Source organism: Lontra canadensis, unplaced genomic scaffold (assembly GCF_010015895.1).
Source record: "Lontra canadensis isolate GAN:19392208 unplaced genomic scaffold, GSC_riverotter_1.0 scaffold129, whole genome shotgun sequence".
NCBI lineage: Eukaryota > Metazoa > Chordata > Mammalia > Carnivora > Mustelidae > Lontra > Lontra canadensis.
This window is the reverse complement of record NW_022631123.1, coordinates 4,397,053-4,418,617: the sequence shown is the minus strand read 5'-3', so window position 1 is coordinate 4,418,617 and position 21,565 is coordinate 4,397,053. Positions and strand designations below refer to the sequence as shown.

The window sequence follows — 21,565 nt, the reverse complement described above, 5'->3', positions numbered from 1 at the left end:
ACAAAAGATGTTTGCTGACTTCTTTTTAAAATAATTTCTGTGACATGAGAACAGATAAGTATAATGAGAACATATTTAAGTTAGGTCTCCGTTTCCTTTTTCCCCTCTCTCTGAGTTCAAGATTTAAGTATGTCCGTTAAGAGAATATCATTTAAGTTTTGAAAACTGTATTCCCCCCTCTCTGCTTTACAATGTAGCCAGATCCTTCTGAAACTTGAACATTGCAGGTTAGATGTTGAGAGAACAGAGACATCAAATCCTCTCAAATTATGTAGACAAAACCAATGTAGATGGCTCATCCCTTACCCAGTGGTCTAAAATCATTCTTTTCCTAAATATATAATATTCTGATTCCTAAAATGTGCTGTTCTTTTTTTCTTTTTCTTTTTTTTACAGTTAAGGAGAAAGAGGAAACAACTTTTTAATGCTATTTGATATAGTCATATAAAATACAGTGCTAAAGCCCTTCTCTAAATTTTGAATCCTTTTTGCAAATATCTTACCTTGCAGAAAAATAGACCAGCCATGTTTTGGTTGTATAATCTATTACTACCTATTGGAATAACTTTATTTGTTAGGGTTTATTAGTAGGCAATATAGAACCTTCATTTTACATCATTTAATAAAATCAAATGGTTTTTACAACATTGTTTACGTTTTGTTTAAAAATATTTTATTGAGAAAATACTTAATTAACTTTGTTTTATTTTTAGGGTTATATCCTGTGTTGTGACCTCATGGTTTAAGTGGGAATAAAGATGAGTATAAGCAGTGATGAGGTCAACTTCTTGGTATATAGATACTTGCAAGAGTCAGGTGAGTACTTTCATAAAGTAAATAGGCCTCAAATTATTTTAATATTTTCAAAATAACCTTTTATGCATTTGAAATTTGTATCAGTCCAAACTGTTGAACTTTGTATGTTTCCTTAATGTCTGGACTGCCATTTTAAAGCTATGTGTTACTGCATGGTTTAACTCTCTGACTCTTTCAAATATGTTGGAATCATCTCAGGCAAATATTTGTTAACAAATGGTTTGGCTTTCAGTGTTCAAAGACCCATTTTTAATAAGTTGTTATGAGATTACACGGTCAGTAGGAACATATAAACTTTCAGATAGCATCAGTTTGATAATGTATGTTCAGAATCCTCAGCTAAATGTTACTGATCCTAATTGCAGTTAGCATTTCAATAACTAAATTAACCATATTTTTTTAGAATGTTTTCTTAATCATTATCCCTATTGATTTAGTTTATTCTTGACCTGAATTCTTACTGATGTATTTATTGGTGGGTGATCAATATATTAAATCATTGGAGGTCATTTGTAATAAATATTAAGTAAATCTGTTCATTTTTAAACAGATTAAGAGGCATCTTAAAACAGAAGGAAGACTACAAGGGAAAATGTGGGATGGATTAAGCAAGAAAATGTAAAAAAAGAAGAGGGAAAGCTTGGGGTGGATGGGACACAGGACCTGGAAAAGATTGACCGCACTGGTGCGTGCAGATTGTTAGCAGGACATTTTACCATTTGGAAGTTGAAAATAAGCTGGAGAGGTTGAGTTTTAGAAATCATAAAAGTTGGGATGTTGTAGTAGTAAGTTGAGGCATAGTGTTTGTGTAAAAGGGTAATTGTGGTTGGCTCATGTGAGGGAGGACAGAAAGCTGGAAGTAGGAACTGAGCCCTCAGTTTTGACTTTGAAACGATAGTTATTCTTCTGATAGGGCTTAGTCATTGTCCTTTCCTATGCAGGGAGTGCAAACGCCCCTGTTTGCTGAGCTTTTGCCAGCTGTGCTCCAGTTCTGAGCTTTGCTGTCCCCTGGGGGTTCCTAGTCCCAGGCACCATCGCTGCTTTTCGCAGGCCTGAAAGAGCTGAGAAAATGATGGCTAATGAGGGCAGAAAAGGAGAAACTAAGCCAACTAAGGCAGCCAACTAAGGCAGAATAATTTATTCTGAAGCTTTGAAATGAGTGCATTTTATTTTGTTTTTCTTTTTCTTTTTCAACTGGTCAGCTGATATTGAAGGCAGGTCCTAAAATGATATCCATTGAATATTTTGAGCAAGATTAAAATGATTAATGAAGTGGAAAAAGTAGTGACCTGACCTAGTGATTATTAACATATATAAGACAGATGCACATGCCTTAATATTGTTACTTGGTAACTTTGGCCAAAATTAAAAGAATTGTTGGGTTAAAACGAACTCCTGCTTTTTCTGCCTTTGAATCTGCCATTTGAGCCAGAGCTTTGAGACCTCGGACACTAAAGTAGAACATGCTGTGAAGGGCCAGTTGAGTAGATGAGAAATGTATGTAATGGCTTGTAGGTGTATTGTAAAGGCAACTGCTTAGGTTGAATCACAAGAAACCGTTGTTTCTGGAAACAGTTGGAATAACTCAGCAGCATCCTGTAGTTCAGCCTGTGCTGAGATGAAATGAGGCAAGGTGAAGGTAGAGGTGTTGATGAATGCTCAGATTTTGTTAGCAAACAGAAGCCGACAAATTGTTGTGTGATGTTGCCACCAAACAAACAAACCAAAACAAAAAAAACAAAAACAAAAAAAGAAAAAGAAAAGAAAATACAGCAAGTAGAAGAGGCAGTAAAATAATACCCTGGAGTAATTTTTGTAAGAGTATCCAGTGGTTAAATATTATCAGAAGTCTTCTTGAAGTTACTAATGTTCTCAGAGAAAATCCTTTGAAATTCCACGTTTTAAGGTGTTCTGTGTTGTAGTAAATAAAAATAAAGCAAGAATTATGTTAAAAAAAAAAACACAAAAACTGTGGTACACTGCTGCTTATCATAATAAGTCCTTTATTTTTTACTTACATAGTAAGTCCTTAATTTTTTACTGTATTCTTAGTTGTGCTTTGTGTATTTAGAAAGGTTTATATTTTATAGTGTACCCATCATGAAGTGCGATGTTAAGCCACATCTCTGAAAATGTGAACATCAGTCCCTTTATTAAATGTGTAACTTCCTATTTACATTATTATTTACATGGGGGAAAATCAGGTTCAACTAATGACATTTGACTTATGGCAGTTTTTCTAGGAATGCAACTTGCCATAAATTTAAGAACCGTGTATATCAGAGTTCTGTTTGATCCTCTGACCACCTGCATCAGAATCACTTAGAGAATGGCGAGTGGGGTTCAGGAATCTGCATTTTACAAATGTCCCAGGTGATTCTTGGGTATATAAAGTTTGAAAAGTTTGAAAGCCACTGGCCCATATTAGTTGTAGGACAATTAGAACTTGGCAAGAAAGTTGACTCAGGTATGTAGCATGTTCACAGTGTGTTGAAAGAAAAATTATATTTAGTAGCTATTTGAGATAAAGTAGAAAGCATGAAATGTACAAATTGAGATTGGGGTGTGAGAATATCTCCTACTAAGCATTAGGGAGGTGCCATTAAAAGTGGCGTATTTGTATTTATAGGCAGGATTTTATAGGAATGGTGAGGCATGTTTATATCGTAAAGGATACCATGAGACATTCATTTGAAGTTACTTCCAGAAGTAGGAGATGGGAAAGAGTTTAGGAAATTGATAGTTCTGTCAGCTCAGATGAAGTTTCAGATAGAGCTCAGAATCTGGCCATCTCAGCACTTGGTGACTTATTCCTTCTTGATTCTGAACTCTAATTATATGTAAAAACGGCCATTTTGCAAGTAATTTGATTTTGGAATACAGTAATTCCTTTTCTGGGTGTATTTTGGAGTACTGAATTAGATTAGGAGATAGGAAGAAAAGAAGTAATCATGACAAAGAAAATACCTGTGAAAAGACCTTCACAAGACTTTTTTTTTTTTTTTAAAGATTTTATTTGTTTATTTGACAGATAGAGATCACAAGTAGGCAGAGAGAGACGGAGAAGCAGGCTCCCTGCTAAGCAGAGAGCCGGATGCAGGACTTGATCCTAGGACCCTGGGATCATGACCTGAGCCGAAGGCAGAGGCTTAACCCACTGAGCCACCCAGATGCCCCCCACAAGACTGGTTTTTAAAGACTACCACTTCTAAGGAAATTAAAATTTTTTCTTGCTTGTCTCATTTTCTAAAAGCCCTCAGAAAGTCCAAAAAATACCTTATGAAAGTTTGTTCTTTTTTGATAAATGTATAATTTAGAAATAATGTTTCCCAACAAGAACTTCTAATATTTGTTCCCTGTAAATACTGTTGAACGTTGACTGGACTATGGTATCTGTCTCCAGAGAGAATAAAATCCCTTAAATACTTTATACTATGTGATGACCATCCTGTTACGACTATTATCAGCACTAGAAGATATTATCTATTAGAAGTCTGTCCCTCTCCCCAAATTATATAACTTTTGATTTTTTTCTTCATCCATAAAAGTTGTTGCTTGTTCAAAAGGGATTGCATTATGATATTCAGCCTTAAATGTTTTATAGGCTTCTGTTTGAAATAAGTCATCCTCCCCTACTCATTAAAACTAATTAAGAGGAAAGTATATTTATTGTAAGATATCCTTATTAAATGTTGTAACTTAATTTTTCTCCATTTTGTCTCTAGCCAGTTACTTTTGTCATCACTATTTTGTACTTCATTGACATAGATGTAGGCTTTCATAGGCAACAAAAATTTTCTAGGAAAGAAAATTTTTTTCTCTTTTGAGATGACTTGAAAATCGAGTGAGTGTATTTGACAGTGTAGTACCGTAAGTAATGATTGACTTGATTATTCAGTATGCTCCATTTAATTAGCATTTGCCCAAGGGCATTAATAATTTGATTGCCCTAATAACTCACATCTAGCAACCATATGCAGAATAAGCACTAAGGGGTTACTGCTAAGTTGTACGGAGCAGAACTTGATATAGTGTTAATTTTAAAAGAGGTAGGGTGGTTTGGACCTTTTAAATTTCCCTCCCTGACCCACCCCTTACATCACCTTTGAGTCTTCTCTAGTTATTGAATATTTTTTTCTAGAGAAATTATACTGGCAATTATTTGTGAATTTGTGCCACCTTATTTCTTGTTGCTTTGTGTAAGATATAATTTTATTTTGCTTTAAATTGTGTATTTGGTTTGGGGGAGAATTCTTGTTTCTATGTAAAACTATCATCTCTGACATGTATAAGAGTCAGTAGCATTTCGTTGAATGGTGTACTTAATATTGGACGCTGTGAAACAGTTGCATTTTATGGTTGAAGACTAACTGGAAAATGCAGGAACAGTACGTCCTTATGACTGAACTATCTTCTAGATTTTGATTCTGAATGCTATCATTTTTTTAAATCCTCGTGTTTTTAGAACTAATGTTCATCTTGCCATCCAGTCTCGGTTTATGAAAAAGGGATGATGTACATAAGCTTAAAGTATTTGGTTCATGAAAGATCATCTTGTGTCTCCCATCCCCAGCTCTCTCCACTGTTCACGAACTGTTTCCAGCGGATACTCAGTCTCTCTGAATGTAGGCTTTGCACCACCCCACTTCTTCTGAGACGGTGCTTCCTTCAGATGTTATTTATGAGAGCATACACACTTAATTTAGAAATCTACACATAATTGTAGTAGGCACACACTAACCCGAATGTTTATGTATAACATAAGATTCTGATCTGTAACACCATGGAGCCTATTTGTTGTGTTTTGTTTTGTTTTGATTTTTTTCATTTAATGATTTGTTATTAACCCCTACCTACAGTGGCTAAGAAAATGTCAGCAATCAGATGAGAGTGTAGTTTCTCTTGATTGAGATAAAGGTAACAGGGCCAGATAAACATTCCTTCCTCCGTGTCTTTCTGCTGGTGCCACTTATAAACACACTTGAACAATGAACTGAATGGAGTCAGATTAAACCGGGTCTCAGTGCCACTAGCCATGAAGCCCTGGACTGAGGAGAGTTCAGGATTGGGTATGTCCACCTCTAGTCTTTCTTTTCATTTTTATGAGTAATTGGTCAGCTACAGAAATGCAGGTTAAGTATATATACATTTTGATTTATAATCAAATAAAATATGCAGTAACATGGATTTGTCACATATAGTTGTACACACGACTAATTAACAATAAACAGCAAGTACTTGTTAAAAATAGTGGTAAATTTTATACTTCCAAATCAGTTTTTCTCTTTTATAAGCTGAATGATTATTATTTTTTTTTTTTTTTGCTGATAAAGGAAAATTCCTATTTACACATTACTGCTGACATGCTTGTTAAAAGACAGATGTCGTTTAATAATTACCAAATAGAGAACTTGTTCAGTCTTACTAGTAATCTTCTTGCTAATTTTGTTCAAGAATAGCCAGCATAATAAGGGTGTAGGGAAACATAAATTGCTGATGGCACTATAGATTTGTATAATTTGGGGGCAGTGCAGTTGTGCAGTTATGAAAGCTTCCTTTAAAATGCCCGTGCCTCCTCCCCCACCCCAACCTTTTGAGGGAATCCATCCTAAGGAGAGAAAAATACCTGTTAAAAGCCTATACATGTAGGTATTTGAGGTAACATTCCTAAATAGTAAACACTGAGAAAATCTAAGCTATCCATCGATGAGATGAGTAATTTACTAGTTGAGTGCATTCATTGGCCAAATAGTATAATAAAAGTATATATATTTGATAATATAATTCATGTAGAATGTTCATGGTTATATATATTTTTAAGGACAAAATTAGGGCACAGAAGATAGCATCCCTTGTGTGTTACATTGTGTTGTATTGTGATGTGTTATATTGTGTGTTATATGTGATGGAGGAAAACGGTGTACAGAGAAAAAAAGGAAATACAAAAATATTGCCAGTTACACTTGGGTGTGGTATTGTAATGTTTTTCCTTCTTCATGTTGTCCATTATTTTTTTAATAAATACTGGGTCTAAATCTCCCAACATGCAAGATCCCCTGTAGCATTATTTGCTCCTCCTCCTTTTCACATTGTCTAGAATCTTTCAAGCATGTTAAGTATGAACTTTTCAGAATAAACAAAAATCTGGGTCTGCAGGATACAGTTGCAAATGGATTTGGGGACAAGGAGGTTTTATCGTGATGGGAGCAGGGATGTAATTTTCTGGGTTGGTTTTTGTTTTTGTTTTTGTTTTTTACCTGAAGCTTCAGTAGGATCTTGGGTTATTAGACTTTCCTTCTGGACTGTGTCATGATAATAGTTCAGCTTTGTGTGTTATTGGTGTTGTTGAGTCTCCCTGTACCACAGCAGTGATGTTCAAGGTCCATTTGCATATTCCTATAGTCTGTCTGAAAGGTGAGTTGGGTCACTCTGGACAACCAAAACCTTTTTGAGAACACAGTCCCTGTCATCCCAAGGGAATGCCTTCCCTGAAACAAGCAGTGTGCAGAAAACAGTGGTTTTGTGATTTTGTTTTTTATATGGGAACCAGGCGTAGTCTCATGGGCTCCTGAGTCACCACACGTCTCTCGCCACTGCTTGTCTTTATTCCTGAGTTACTGTATACTGAACTTCATGGTTTTTAGCCTCACTTTCTTTCTGGATTCTCTTTTCCACCTCCCAAATCTTAATCACCCTAGCAAATTTGTAGAGTACTTGATTATGGAGGTATTATTACATCAGATTTGCTCTTACTCCTGGAAGAAAGGGATGCTATTTTAAGCAATCAAGCCAGTCTTTAACATCTCACAGATATAGGTGAATCTCTTTTGCCTTCTGTACTATGTAAATCAAAGTGTCCCTAAAAAAGTGTTTCCTGCACATGTATTTACAGATAAATGGAGATATTCTTTGGCATAACCTGTTTCAAGTTTTAGAAGGAAGATTTAAGTCATACGTTGTTTGTTTGTTTGTTTGTTTTTGATTCATAGGTTTTCCGATGTGCCAAAATACATTATAGTAGAATTGCGTCCTGATTTAACAAATATTTATTGAGAATTAGTTAAATTAGGTAACATTCTAGGTTTCCAGAAGGAAAAGACATCAACTCTTTCTTTAAGTAGCCCAGTGTAGCATCATACACATATAAGATAACCATTCAGTGTGGTAAATACCATACATGTAACAAACTGTAGGATTAACATAGCAGAGAAAGATCATTCTCTGGGGTAGTGAAAAAAGGACTTCCCCTTCATTCAGATAGGAGGAAAGAACTTAGGAACACATAAGCTATAAAAGTGTGAGATAGCATGGCATATTCACAGTACTACAGTACTACATATAATTGAGAATCACTTAAATTTAATGTGTAATGGGAAGAAGGGTGGGGAGCATGGAACTGGGGAGATGAATATGGAGAGATAAGTAGGGTCAGATTACAAAGGTAACTGTGTATTGTACTTAGAAGTTTGGCCTTTATTAGGAAGTGCCAAAGGGATCAGGGATCGTTGAAAGTGCCCTAGTAAGGAGTGATGTGATTGGTTTTGTTTCACAGATAATTCCCTGGCTGTAGTGTGGCAAATGGACTGGGCTGGGGAAAGAGGAACTTAGGGTAGTAACTGTAGACAGCAGGTGATGGGGACTAAACTCCAGATTCCCCCACTAGCAGAAAAGGAAAGCTAAGCGAGTATTGTTAGGATTTAGTGACTGGTGGAGTACCAGGGCCAGGGTGAAAGTTAGGATGACTTTCAGGTATAATGAAGGAGGTCAAATTTCTAAGGAAAATGAAGTTTTAGGGAGGGGAGTAAGAAAAGTAGTTTTTAATATAATTTTAAGCTGCCATGTAATGCTAGGACTATAAATTTAAAAATTACAGTTGAATTCAACATTTACTGAGGCAGAGTGTTTTTAATTGTGGACCTTTTTTAGAGTAGACATTAAATGTGAAGTGTCCAATACTAATAACCCTTTCAGTGTTGTTTTCTTACTATTTGAGAGCATTGTAAGCACATGTGTGATAACTGGAGATGGATATAAGCACCTGGGATAGCTTCTCTCCTGGTCTGATAGAAAAATTCAGGATACACAACATGCCAGCCCCCAATTGATGTTGTTCAACCTGCTACTCTTAGGATATTCTTGAACATAAGCTTGAACTCTGTCTAATTTAAACAGGTTCTAAATGTGATGAATTTTGATTACTTAAAGTATATTCATGAATTAGAGGGTTCAGAAGTCCTGGACTTCGCTAAAATTTGTAAGGCTTATGAAAATCAAAACACCTGAAAAACATTGCTAATAAGATGTCTTAATGTTTCATGCACTATTGACACCACTTCCTAACAGCCTGAGTTGAAATAAAACAATGATGTAATCCTTTGTTTTCTGTTCGTAAATAGGAGCTCACTCTGTCTTCACTTTATCCTTGACCGTATATCAACTTAATTGTTCAGTAGGAGAAACTAAATGTAGTGGTTACCTCCATGGTCTCTGAATGAATTTAAATCCTTATCCTCTTAAAGATAATGTGGTGTATATACACAAAGGAATATTACTCAGCCATAAAAAATGAAATCTTGCCATTTGCAATACCATGGATGGAGAGAAATAAGTCAGTGAAAGACAAATACCATATGATTTCACTCATATGTGAAATTGAAGAAACAAAACAGATGAACCAAGAACAGACTCTTACCTGTAGAGAACAAATTGAGGATTACTGGAGGCAGGGGTGGGTGGGGGACTGGATTAAACTGGTTATGGGGATTAAGGAGGGAATTTGTAATGAGCAGTAGGTGTTGTATGATGTTGAATCACTAAACTGTACACCTGAAACTAATATTACACTCTGTATTAACTAACTGGAATTTAAACAAAAACTTAAAATATAAATCCTTATCCTATTAGTGGCAGTTTTCCCATCTGTTAGCTCAGATTGTAAAATAATAAAACTATGTATGTGTGCATGGTGGAGACCCTCCGCAAATGGTACTATCTTGAAGTCTTTGTAAATCTCTGAGCCACTTGGCTGTTTAGCTTTTCTTCCCATTTATGATTGACGCAGAATTTATTTAGGGAAGGGCATATTAATTGAAAATGGGACTCTGCAGCCTCACTGCTTATGGATTTCACTGCTTTATCTTTTACCGTCTCTCCACATCCTTCCCAACCTTTAGTCTTAGCCTTCTACCCTGGCAATCTGGAATCTACTCATATTCAAGTAGTTGTGGGTTTCCTGATAGGGACATTGATGCAGAATGATGCTCCTTTTCGTTGCTATATTTCTTAGTTTCATTGCTATGTCTTTTGGCCATCTCTGTGGGCTGAAAACCATAAATATGTTTAATAATTATCGTGCCTGTAGGCAAAATCATGAGTTAAAATCTAAGTCTTAAAATTAACGTCCTTTCACTTCTCACTATGGGTTGCAGGGGTAGAATGGCCAGGTGTTTCCAAGAGGGAAGGAGCCATGAGGAAAACCAACTTAGGTGTACTTTGTCTACTGACCAATTAAAATATTTCCTAGCCACATGCTTTGTGTGAGTCCATAGTATTTTATTTAGACTGTTCATAAGTGCCACAAGAAGCCTAAAACTGGAAGCACAAAATGCAGCAAGAAACAGAGTTAGCACTAAAAAACTAGGATAGGCTAGGTAACAGTTATTACATGGGTTAAATCCATTTAAGACACAAGCCCATATTCATTCAGTTTACTTAGTATGGAAATTTCTTAACATTCCATATTATATGTATAATGTGATTGAATTGTTTAAAATACATTAACGACAGGTACTGTGTAATGATAAGCTCTGATGGATGTTTTAGTAAAGAGAATACACGTGGATCTATCATTTTACTAGAATTTTACCTTTGAGTTTGAACGTAACTTTCATAAAAAGTAAGACCGACATAAAGAGATTTTTATTATGTGTTTTGGGTTTAAGTATTTCAAATTAAAATAAAGAATAGCTGATAGAAACTCAACATTTACTTGCTAACTTTTGTTTCCTAAAGCTTTCATTTAGATGGGTTATTACTAAGTGGCAAAAAATTAGTAATTTTTTTTTGCATTTAACTCATACATACAGTAAGATTTAAGCATAAAAATTATTTTTATGTTTTATAAATTAACTTCAGTTTGCTTTTTATTTCCTAAGTTAAAAAATTCTGCAAAATACTGGATTTATACTGTGTTTGATAATTTTTATATAGAAATTCAAATACAGTACAGAATAATAAATGTCACCTTAATTTATCTTGGCCTAAATTATCTTCAGTGAAGCAATGGATTCACATGATTTCTAAACCCCCAGCTTTAAAGTTTGATGCTATTCTTTGAGGAAAATGATGTGCCATGGCTAAATTTTATATGTACTAGAGACTTTATATCATATTTTGTGTAATTAAAGTGAAAAGGAAAATATGTAAAAGTTAATATGCTTGGATTTGGTATTTCTTTTTTTTAAAACGTATTTGACCTTAGTTAACAGTCTGGGATTTTAGATGGATTGTGCTTTTGAAAGATTACAGAGGTCTTTCATTTGTGTCTTATAACATGTTGTCACTAGGAAAATAAATTCTTATACCTTTTCTTTGCTTTTAGGATTTTCTCATTCAGCGTTTACCTTTGGTATAGAAAGCCATATCAGTCAGTCTAACATAAATGGTGCCCTTGTCCCACCTGCTGCATTGATTTCTATCATCCAGAAAGGTCTACAGTATGTAGAGGCAGAAGTTAGTATTAATGAGGTAAGGAAAATTTATTTCAATACAAACTCTTAAATTTGTCCTTAAATCTGCTCTCTTGTTTGTTCATTCATTATCTGACTTCAGCTTCACTAGGTTAACAGAATCGAAGAGTGGTGTTCCTTATGTCACAATCAGGTTGAACGGGCAAGGCCTGTTGGCTTCGAACTGTAAGAACCATTAGTTCTAGTTTATTTCCCTTTCTAGGGTTTTATAAGTAAATAATAAATAATTCTCTATAAAACAATAACATTGTGCTTTGTGTTTCTTTAAGACAACAATACTGAGAACATAATTGATGGTCTGAAAAATTACAAAAGCTCAGGTTATTTGGTTAGACCTGATTTTGGAAGGCAGTTTATAATTAAAGCCAACTCTTGATACTTTTGCCTATCTAATAAGATCCATGTATAGATAAATTCAGGTGTCAGCCAACTATGACCCATGAGCCAAATCCTGCCTGCTTGCCTGTTTTTACAGTGGAACACAGCCACGTTCATTCACTTACGTGGATTGTTTTGGCTACTTGGGTGCTGCAGTGGCAGAGTTGAATAGTTGTGATGGAGACCTTATGCTCTGCAAAGCCTAAGATACTTACTTTTTGGCCTTTCACAGAAAAAGTTTGCAAACCCTGGTCTAGCTAAAAATTTTCATATATGGTCAGGATTTATAACACGTGGAGCTCAGAGAGATGTGCCAGGTTTTGTAAATCAGAGCACCCCATCACCCCACTGTAGGTTGTCCACCAGCTTATCATGAATCAGGCCTTACAAATGCATATTCCTAGCTCATTTATCCAGTTTCTATTTCTGACTTGTTCTGTCTCCTTGTGCCTCCTGGAGAACTTTTTATTAATTGTGAGCTTCCTAATACCAATGAGAGAAGCTTTGGAAAATTAAAGCTACTCCATAAAATTAAAGAGCACCAGTCTCAGAGTTACGATGGTACTTCTTAAGTGTTAGTGTGCATACGACTACCCTAGAGAGCTTGTTAAAACACGGATTCTTGAGCCCTTCAGAGATTTCCATTCCGTAGGTTTGACTGTCCATTTACAACAAGCTACAAGCTGTGATGGCAGTGCTTTTGGTCCTCAGGTCACACTAGGAATAGCGTCAGTTAGGAGATCCTCATTGCCATTGACTGGGGCTGTGTGACTTCTGCAAGTCTTTCAACCTGATTGTGCTTCTGTCTCAGCATTAGTAAAATGAGATGATTGTATGGCAGGATATCTGAAGTCTGTTTCTTGTTTCAGTATTTGAATGAAATCACAAACTTTTGAGTCCAACAAAGCTGTTTTAAAAGTTTTTAGCTATAAAGAGGTTTTATTCTAATGTGGCACCAAGCCTCCTACCCTTGTATGAACTCTTTCATATTGGTCACTGCTTTTCTGGGGCAGAATTGTGGAATCTAATTAATAAACTTTTTATAACCTGGGCCTACATTTTATTACTACTTTCAATATTTTAACTTTCTCTGTGCAGTATTTCAGTATGACCTAGGTGAGGAGGAGGAAAATTGAAACAGCTCTTCGCAGTTGCTTCATCCTAAATGTGTTCTCTTTCACGGTTCTTTTCTCCAAATTTTCCACATCCAGGATGGTACCTTGTTTGATGGTCGGCCAATAGAGTCTCTGTCCCTGATAGACGCCGTAATGCCTGATGTAGTACAGACAAGACAGCAAGCTTACAGGGATAAGCTCGCACAGCAGCAAGCGGCAGCTGCCGCCACCTCCACAGCCGCCACAAACCAGCAGGGGTCTGCAAAAAATGGAGAAAACACAGCAAATGGGGAGGAGAATGGAGCACATACTATAGCAAGTGAGCTGAAATAAGAATTTCTAAAAATGCCTTTGCAGAAAAAGTATTTTTCTTTATGTGGATGTCTCCTCTTCCAGACTGAAGTAACATCATCTGTTTCATTTATGCCAACTTGTTTCCCTAACTTGTATCACAATTCAGATTTTTATTCCTGAAGCTCCAAAAAAAAAAGCTAGACTTACTTTCATGGATTTTATTTTCTTCTTTAAATTTTTAGAAACCATTTTCTACTGTTAGATAAGTTTTATTATTTGCATTTGATTTCTAAGGAAAATTTGTAATACTAGTCATTAACACAGTAAAACTCTGACATGGAGATATAAAGGCAACTCTCATGTTATATGAATGATATCAGCAACCCCTACTGGCAGAAAGTCAGAACAGTGTTGACATGGATTATATTTGATTCAGAGTATTTTATCAGTTTAGCCTTGTTTGGCTCTAAACTTTTTGCAGTCTTTCTCACTGCCTCCCCACCACCCAAACACATACTCAGGTACATCTTTTAAAAATAGTAGGGTCATACGAAACTAAAGATGGGAATTTATTTCTCATGTACAGTTATTTTCACCATTACCTGACATAGTTTAAAAAAAAAAGAAGTTACACTGTATATTATAAAGGAGGTATTTGCTGATTAAGAATTATCCCCCCCCCCCCCGATGTTGTAATATTACCTAACTGGCATTTTCTACTTGTTTCTCATGACACAGATAACCATACTGATATGATGGAAGTGGATGGGGATGTTGAAATCCCTCCGAATAAAGCAGTTGTGTTACGGGGTCATGAATCTGAAGTTTTCATCTGTGCCTGGAACCCTGTTAGTGATCTCTTGGCATCGGGGTATGTTTCTCAAAGTGAAACTAGAATGTATTTTTTATAAAAATACCATACTGAACTAGTACACATTTTATGAAAGCATTACTTACATTTCAGGTTTTTGCTGCTTTGTGGTCCTTTTTCCTCTGTAGATCTTTATTCTTCATAACACAATCTTAGAAGTTATTTTTTTAAGATTTATTTATTTTAGAGACAGAGCGAGCACAAGTGGGAGGGGGAGGGGCAGAGAGAGAGTGGGGAGAATCTCACACAGATGCAGTGCTGAGCATAGATCCGACACAGGGCTTGATCTCATGACCCATGAGATGGTGACCTGAGCCAAAACCAAGAGTTGGTCGCTTAACTGACTGCGCCATCTAGGTACCCCCATAATCTTAGAAGGTTCAAGTAAACTTAATTCTTCAGAAGCACCTAGGGCCCCCATAATGGAGACTAAGGAAAATACTGGAAATGGAGTTCTCAGAGAGTCTAGTTTTTATTTGCCTTATTAATAATAGTATGTAATATGTCACCTTGATTTCTGGGATACTTGAGAATATCATGAGGATTTAAAATATGTTGCATACTTTATAGGTCTGGAGACTCAACAGCAAGAATATGGAATCTTAGTGAAAATAGCACTAGTGGCTCCACGCAGTTAGTACTTAGACATTGTATACGAGAAGGAGGGCAAGATGTCCCAAGCAACAAGGATGTGACATCCCTAGATTGGAATGTGAGTATCACTGTATTATCCATGGTGAATGTAGTTCCTAATCTGCGTCACTTCTCTGAACCTCAGACTGATAGGAGGGTTTGTTCATTTGTTGAGCTGCTTTTGAGTTTCACTAATAAGAACAACGAACTAGGACTGGCCATTCTCAAATGTGGTGTTAAAAACAAAGACTGGCCCTCCAGCAGTTGAACCTTTGTCCATCTGGTGGTTGCCCACTCTGCTTTGTCTTCTTCAGTGTAAAGTACAAGTGTTATAATGGTACTTGCATAAATGAGGTAATAGATGAAAGGCACATACTAAGTCCTTTGCTGGGGTGGGTAGGAGAAATCTCCATAATAAAAGCATGTTCTTTTTTTCTTATCTTGTATGGACTGATGAGAACTTCACTGCTGACTACCTTTTAGGGACCATTAGTCTAGGTCACTTCCAAGCTCTGTTCTAGCCATAGGAATTTCACACTTCTCTCATTCTCTTTGTCGGTCCACATCTTCCAGAGATAACTTAACGGTTCTGACTTACCAGGTTTGAGCTCCTTGTTCTTTATAAAGCTTCACCTTTTCAGTTTCAAGTACGTGATAAGCAGCTTAGTTTGTTTCCATTCCCATGATTAATTTGTGGAAAATTAGCATTTTTTAAATTTAATTTTATTTTTTATAAACATGTATTTTTATCCCCAGGGGTACAGGTCTGTGAGTCGCCAGGTTTACAAACTTCACAGCACTCACCATAGCACATACCCTCCCCAATGTCCATAACCCCACCCCCCCCTCACCCAACCCCCCTCCCCCCATCAACCCTCAGTTTGTTTTGTGAGATTAAGAGTCACTTATGGTTTGTCTCCCTCCCAATCCCATCTTGTTTCATTTACTCTTCTCCTACTCCCTTAACCTCCCCATGTTGCATCTCCTCTCCCTCATATCAGGGAGATCATATGATAGTTGTCTTTCTCCAATTGACTTATTTCGCTAAGCATGATACACCCTAGTTCCATCCACATCGTCGCAAATGGCAAGATTTCATTTCTTTTGATGGCTGCATAGTATTCCATTGTGTATATATACCACATCTTCTTTATCCATTCATCTGTGGATGGACATCTAGGTTCTTTCCATAGTTTGGCTATTGTAGACATTGCTGCTATAAACATTCGGGTGCACGTGCCCCTTCTGATCACAAGGAAGGAAAAAGGCAACATGGAATAAAGGAAAAGATATGAGACCTTTTGAGGCCTTTAAAAATTAGCATTTTTAAAGGTCTCATATCTTTTCCTTTATTCCATGTTGCCTTTTTCCTTCCTTGTGACTTTGTATCCATTTTTTACCTGCTCTTTGTGAAGTTTAAGAAGCGTCTTAGATGATTTCAGCATTCCCAAGCATTTCATGGGGTTCATCATTCTTTCCTCAGCAAGTGAACACTCTTTGCTCCTCTGACCTCTTTTCAATAACTTCTGTGCAGCTTTCCAAAGGATCTTCCAAGTCTCTTTCCAATGAATGAGATCTGTCTTTAAAAATGATATCTCTAGCTAAGTTTCTCAGTGTCTATGAAATTTCTTCTAAAACAAATAGGTAGGGTTTTTGTTTTTAGTGTTCCCCTTACAAAATTTCCAGCAGTGTATTCACTCTTTCCCTCCAATGAAGATAACAATTACAAAAATGAGAAAGAGGTTTAGCACACCCACAATATTTATTGTTTGGTTGTAGGGTCAGGACTAAGAATTATCTTCTTAATGGGACCTTATTAAATCTTAAGTCAAAGGCCTTATCACCTTGATATGCTGTTTGGTTGAGACACCATATGTTAACTTAATGAGATTTACAGGTTACACTGAGAAGGATGTTTACAAATGTTTGTTTGTTGAGCCTGGTGATTCTCAACTGCAAGTTACAGTTATTAGAAGTGTGGACTTTTCAAACATATATTATTCATTATGAACTTGAATCTTCCACTAGAAGGGGAAAACATTATCCTTGATTAATTATTCTTTTCCATGACCAAAGCAAGAGCCTATTAGATACCTGATCTTTAAAGTATTCTTTTCCTACTGTGGTGGTCCATGAAGTAAGACATTTGGGGTCCAGTAGTTTGAAGGAATCTTCCCATTGTGTCACATCTGGAAATTATCTTTTGTTGTTGGTTTCAGCATGGCTCCTTCTTCCTCAGATAGAACCAGATTCTGTCAGGACTGAGTCTATAACCCCTTGTACCAGCATCTGTTTTTCATTTACCTGCACAGCTAAATGGCTTGAGAGGTTTGAAAGGGGGCAGTTTTGTTTTCAATTCCCTTTCCAAAAAGCATCACAAAAAGCACTAAGGCGGGATTTCTTTCTGTGTCTTCAGTAGTGTTTACTAATCCTAGCAATAGTCTCTTTAACACACTCTGTAACTTGCACTTCCATAGATCTGTCCTTCTGTTGTACCATTCATCCAGGCCAGGCACAGTAAGGGAATATAAGATTAGAGAAATTGGTATGGATTTCTCCTAGCAGTAAAGTAGTTCCAGGCAATTGTACTCACTTCATTAACTATAAAGTCAGCCTACACTCTTTTCTGGCCTTTTTTTTTTTTTTTTTTTTTTAATATTGGTAAGGATTTCATATTGAGAAAGAATTAACCAAGGAAAGAAACATTCAAAGATAGTTAAATATCTGATCATCTGAAACGGCAATACTATTTGGTTCACACACAAGCTTCATTGAGATCGTAAAAGATTTAAAGGGATGACCATATAAAATTGTCTAATCATAACAAAATGTTTTAGCCAGTTTTGCTTTTTATTCTTTTCAGTCATTATAAGATTATGATTTGGGTGTTCTTCCTAGTTGACCCCCCCCTACTCCCATCTTGAGTCATGTGCATCTGTGAGAATACCATAGACCTTCGCATGTGTGTAAGGGTGGTGGTGGTCCTGTTCCAAAGTAGTTCCTGCCATTTTTGAGACTTGGATATAAGGCTCCCACACTGACTAGATGCTGATTAAATTTTAGCTTCATAGCAGGGAAGGGTGTTTTGTAGGTCTTTGGTACCATTCCCAAATTTTGAAGCAGAGAATGTCAAGATCTACTCTTCTTAGGGTTTAAACATGAAATAGTCAAATAACAAATGCTCTTTCTGGATTATATAATTGAAGGAAGTGTGTTTCTCTGACAGAGTGAAGGTACACTTCTAGCAACTGGTTCATACGATGGATTTGCCAGAATATGGACTAAAGATGGTAAGTAAAGCATTTTTCTTTTTATATGTTTTTGTTGATCTAAGTTATAAAGCTTGAAGATTTTTAATGTTTTTCTTTTTGAATATTAGGTAACCTTGCTAGCACCTTGGGGCAGCATAAAGGCCCTATATTCGCATTGAAGTGGAATAAGAAAGGAAATTTCATCCTAAGTGCTGGAGTAGACAAGGTAAAAGAACGTTAAACTAAGTTTTATAAAGGTTAGTGTGTTAGAGTATAACTGAAAGTAATGTTTTCTTCTGCGGCTCATATAAGCAAGAAAACATTCGTATATGGGAAATTCAGGTATGAATTCATGATGATAATAGAAATACTCTTAGATTTTCTGTCAGCTGCTTCTTCAGTTTACTCATCACAATGCTATTTATCTTTTATCTTTGTGACCACTCATCTTTGCTCAAGTAATGGATATCATACCTCCCATATTCTGCTACCTTTCCCTAGTTTATATTTTATCTCAGCCATGAAAATGGCTCTGGAGTGATTCCTTGAGAAATCTTAGAGCTGGTCAGTTAGCCGAACTCCTGCTGCTTAATTGAAAATGTGAAAAATGCAGGGTCATTGCAGCTTTTTCTACCTAACTAGACCTGGAAATAGGGGTAGGTTGAAAATAAGACCTTCTTGCTTTTTCGTTTTCTTAGGTCATCCCCTCTGCCTTACCTCCCAAAACGAATATAGGTATAAGACAATTTTAATCCAGAAAACTGTATGCTTGTGTGCTTGCTAACTGAGTGAGTTGTCAAAAATGAAATCAGAGAGGAAGAAAAAGGAAGAAAAATAAAGGAGGCCAAGAATAGGAGGGAAAAGTCCTATTAATAACCACTGTCACTGTATAATACTTTACATCCCGAAAATTACAAAAGTAGTGGTGGGAGGGTGTTTAAAGGAATTGTGAATATATCCATGCAGATTTATGGGTCATACTTGGATAAAATGTATAAGACATTGTTTTAAATACTGTCAAAATTCAAGCTGCCCGGATATGTAAATGTGAGCTTTAAAAATCTTAGTATTGAAAATTGGTTGATGACTTTATTATCCAAGAATTTGCCTCCTAATAGTTAAAAAGCTTTAAAAAAATTGCATTAAATACATTATTGCAATTGAGTTTCTTTCTTTTTTTTTTTTTCCCCAAGATTTTATTTATTTATTTGACAGAGAGAGATCACAAGTAGGCAGAGGCAGGCAGAGAGGGAGGGGGAAGCAGGCTTCCCAGGACCCTGAGATCATGACCTGAGCCGAAGGCAGAAGCTTAACCCACTGAGCCACCCAGGCATCTCTGCAGTTGAGTTTCTTAAGCAGTGTAATATGTCTGGTGTTTCGTAGACAACTAATAATAGTTCCTTGAAGGACGTTGACTGATGAAAAATCAACAGGGGGAAAAAAGCAACTACTTAATAGTCATTTTCCCAAGAATGGAGTATAACCTCATTGTACTATTGGGGATAGAGTAAATGTTTAAAGTTAAATTCACCCTGACATTTCCTATTGCTTTAGCATAGTTAGGCATCTAATTTATGCACCTATGATGAGCTTCTTTTAACCTCTTAATATATTTTTCTTTTCTTTTCAATCTCAGACTACAATTATTTGGGATGCACATACTGGTGAAGCCAAGCAACAGTTTCCCTTTCATTCAGGTAAATCTTCACAATTTACATGAGAACTGGGGCTTCTGTTTTTCTAATTAAACTTTTAAAAGCCATAATTCATATAAAATCTTGAAATATAAAATATCAATCTTGTTATTAGTCCTTTGAGGAGTTGATGTTCCATGACTTACAGATTGTTAATTGTCAGGGGCTCATCAAACGTTTTCTGTGAAATGTACCATTAAAAAATCATTTGCAGCCTAGTGCAATTAGGTTGGTATTATCTAATGGTAAGAACGTAGATCTCTGAATCAGGAGGTCTAAGTTTGAATAGCAATTCCATCCCACTTAACAACCTTTTAGATGGAGCAAGTCATTTAACCTCTCTAAGCCTCATTTTCTCTATCTATAAATGAAGGATAATAATTATGCCTATTTGTTATAATTATGCCTATTTGTTATGAGGATAAAACTAATGTATATATGGAAATACTATATAAACTTTATAAACTCATACGAATTTAGGTGGTGGTGGTTCTCATTTTGGACTCATGTTTCTAAGTCAGTCCTCCTATGTACCTGAAATTAAAAATTAGACTTGCCCAGCATTGTTGGAACTTTGGTGCCTTAAATGGGTTTCTCTTTTAAAAGATAATTTGATACTTAAATACAAAAATTCAGCCCACCTCCCAATAGTGTGCTCCTTGGTATAGAACCATGCATGCGCCAGGATATACAACCTGATGAGTAGGGACAGCTGGATTTTAGTACCTGCTCTCTCTTCATGCTGTTCTCAGGGAGTTTTCCTGATGATCATTATTAAACTAGAACAAGATGCCTAATAACTACAGTTGACCCTTGAACAACACAGGTTAGAACTGTGCAGGTCCACTTACATATGTGGCTTAATTTTTTCCAATAAATATAACTGTAATACTGTAAATTTATTTTCTTTTTCATTATTTTCTATAGCTTTATTATATGAGTACAGTATAAAATTCATATAACATACAAAATATATGTTAATTGACTGTTTCTGTTCATGATAAGGCTTCCAGTCAACAATAAGCTATTAGTAGTTAAGTTTTGGGGGAATAAACAATTCACTGTGGAATTTTGGCTGCATGTGGAAGGGCCTGAACCCCTGTGCCACTCAGGAGTCAGCTAAGTTAGAGCAGTAGGACTGCCTGAGTTCACTGCTGCTTTAAAGATTTTGTTACAGTTGGAAAGAGTTTTGATAACAAGGCTGATGAAATTTAATTGGTTATTTTCACATTATTGGTAACATCCTTTCGCACATAGCCAGTGGCACAGCATTACCTTTAAAACTGAAACAGCTTCTGACATTATGGCTATTTTCTTTTTTTGTATAGTGTGACTAAACAAGCCAAATAAGGTATGAAGTGACCACTATGCAGTGTTTGGGTAACATAAGTGTGCAACCATCATGTTAAATAGTTCAGCTTCATTAAAGCCTATCACAATAATAGGTGTTTGCACATCAGTTTTTGTTTACCTGTTTTACTTCCACCTTTGTTTCTGGTCCTCTTAGGCCACTGGCTCTTCTATCCAAAAATTCTCCTAACTGCTAGGAGTAATGCAAATTTGAAATAAATTAAGCATTTGGTACTGTTACTAGCGACTATAAAACGTAAAAACGTAAACCACCTTTGTGTTAGAGATGGTGCTCTTTGTATACAGGATCCCATTTAGTCCTGACTGCAACTTGATGAGGTCAGTGGTATTGAAGTCATTTTATAAGTAAATAAGCTTTTTACCCAGGATATTCTTTCTTGCCATGCTTTTTGTT

The 21,565-nt window shown here is 36.1% G+C and overlaps 1 protein-coding gene across 1 annotated transcript in view; it reads left to right on the top strand.

Annotated features, from left to right (window-relative positions):
• The first annotated feature begins 692 nt into the window (after window positions 1-692).
• TBL1XR1 (TBL1X receptor 1) overlaps window positions 693-21,565 on the top strand; it is a 39,557-nt gene continuing 18,684 nt past the window's right edge. Inside the window, exons 1-8 of the mRNA XM_032842386.1 lie at window positions 693-816; window positions 11,417-11,562; window positions 13,154-13,376; window positions 14,090-14,222; window positions 14,793-14,934; window positions 18,082-18,145; window positions 18,235-18,332; window positions 19,743-19,803. Of these exons, the coding sequence (XP_032698277.1) occupies window positions 759-816; window positions 11,417-11,562; window positions 13,154-13,376; window positions 14,090-14,222; window positions 14,793-14,934; window positions 18,082-18,145; window positions 18,235-18,332; window positions 19,743-19,803 (925 nt within the window). The 5' untranslated portion in view covers window positions 693-758. The remainder of the gene's footprint in view (window positions 817-11,416; window positions 11,563-13,153; window positions 13,377-14,089; window positions 14,223-14,792; window positions 14,935-18,081; window positions 18,146-18,234; window positions 18,333-19,742; window positions 19,804-21,565) is intronic.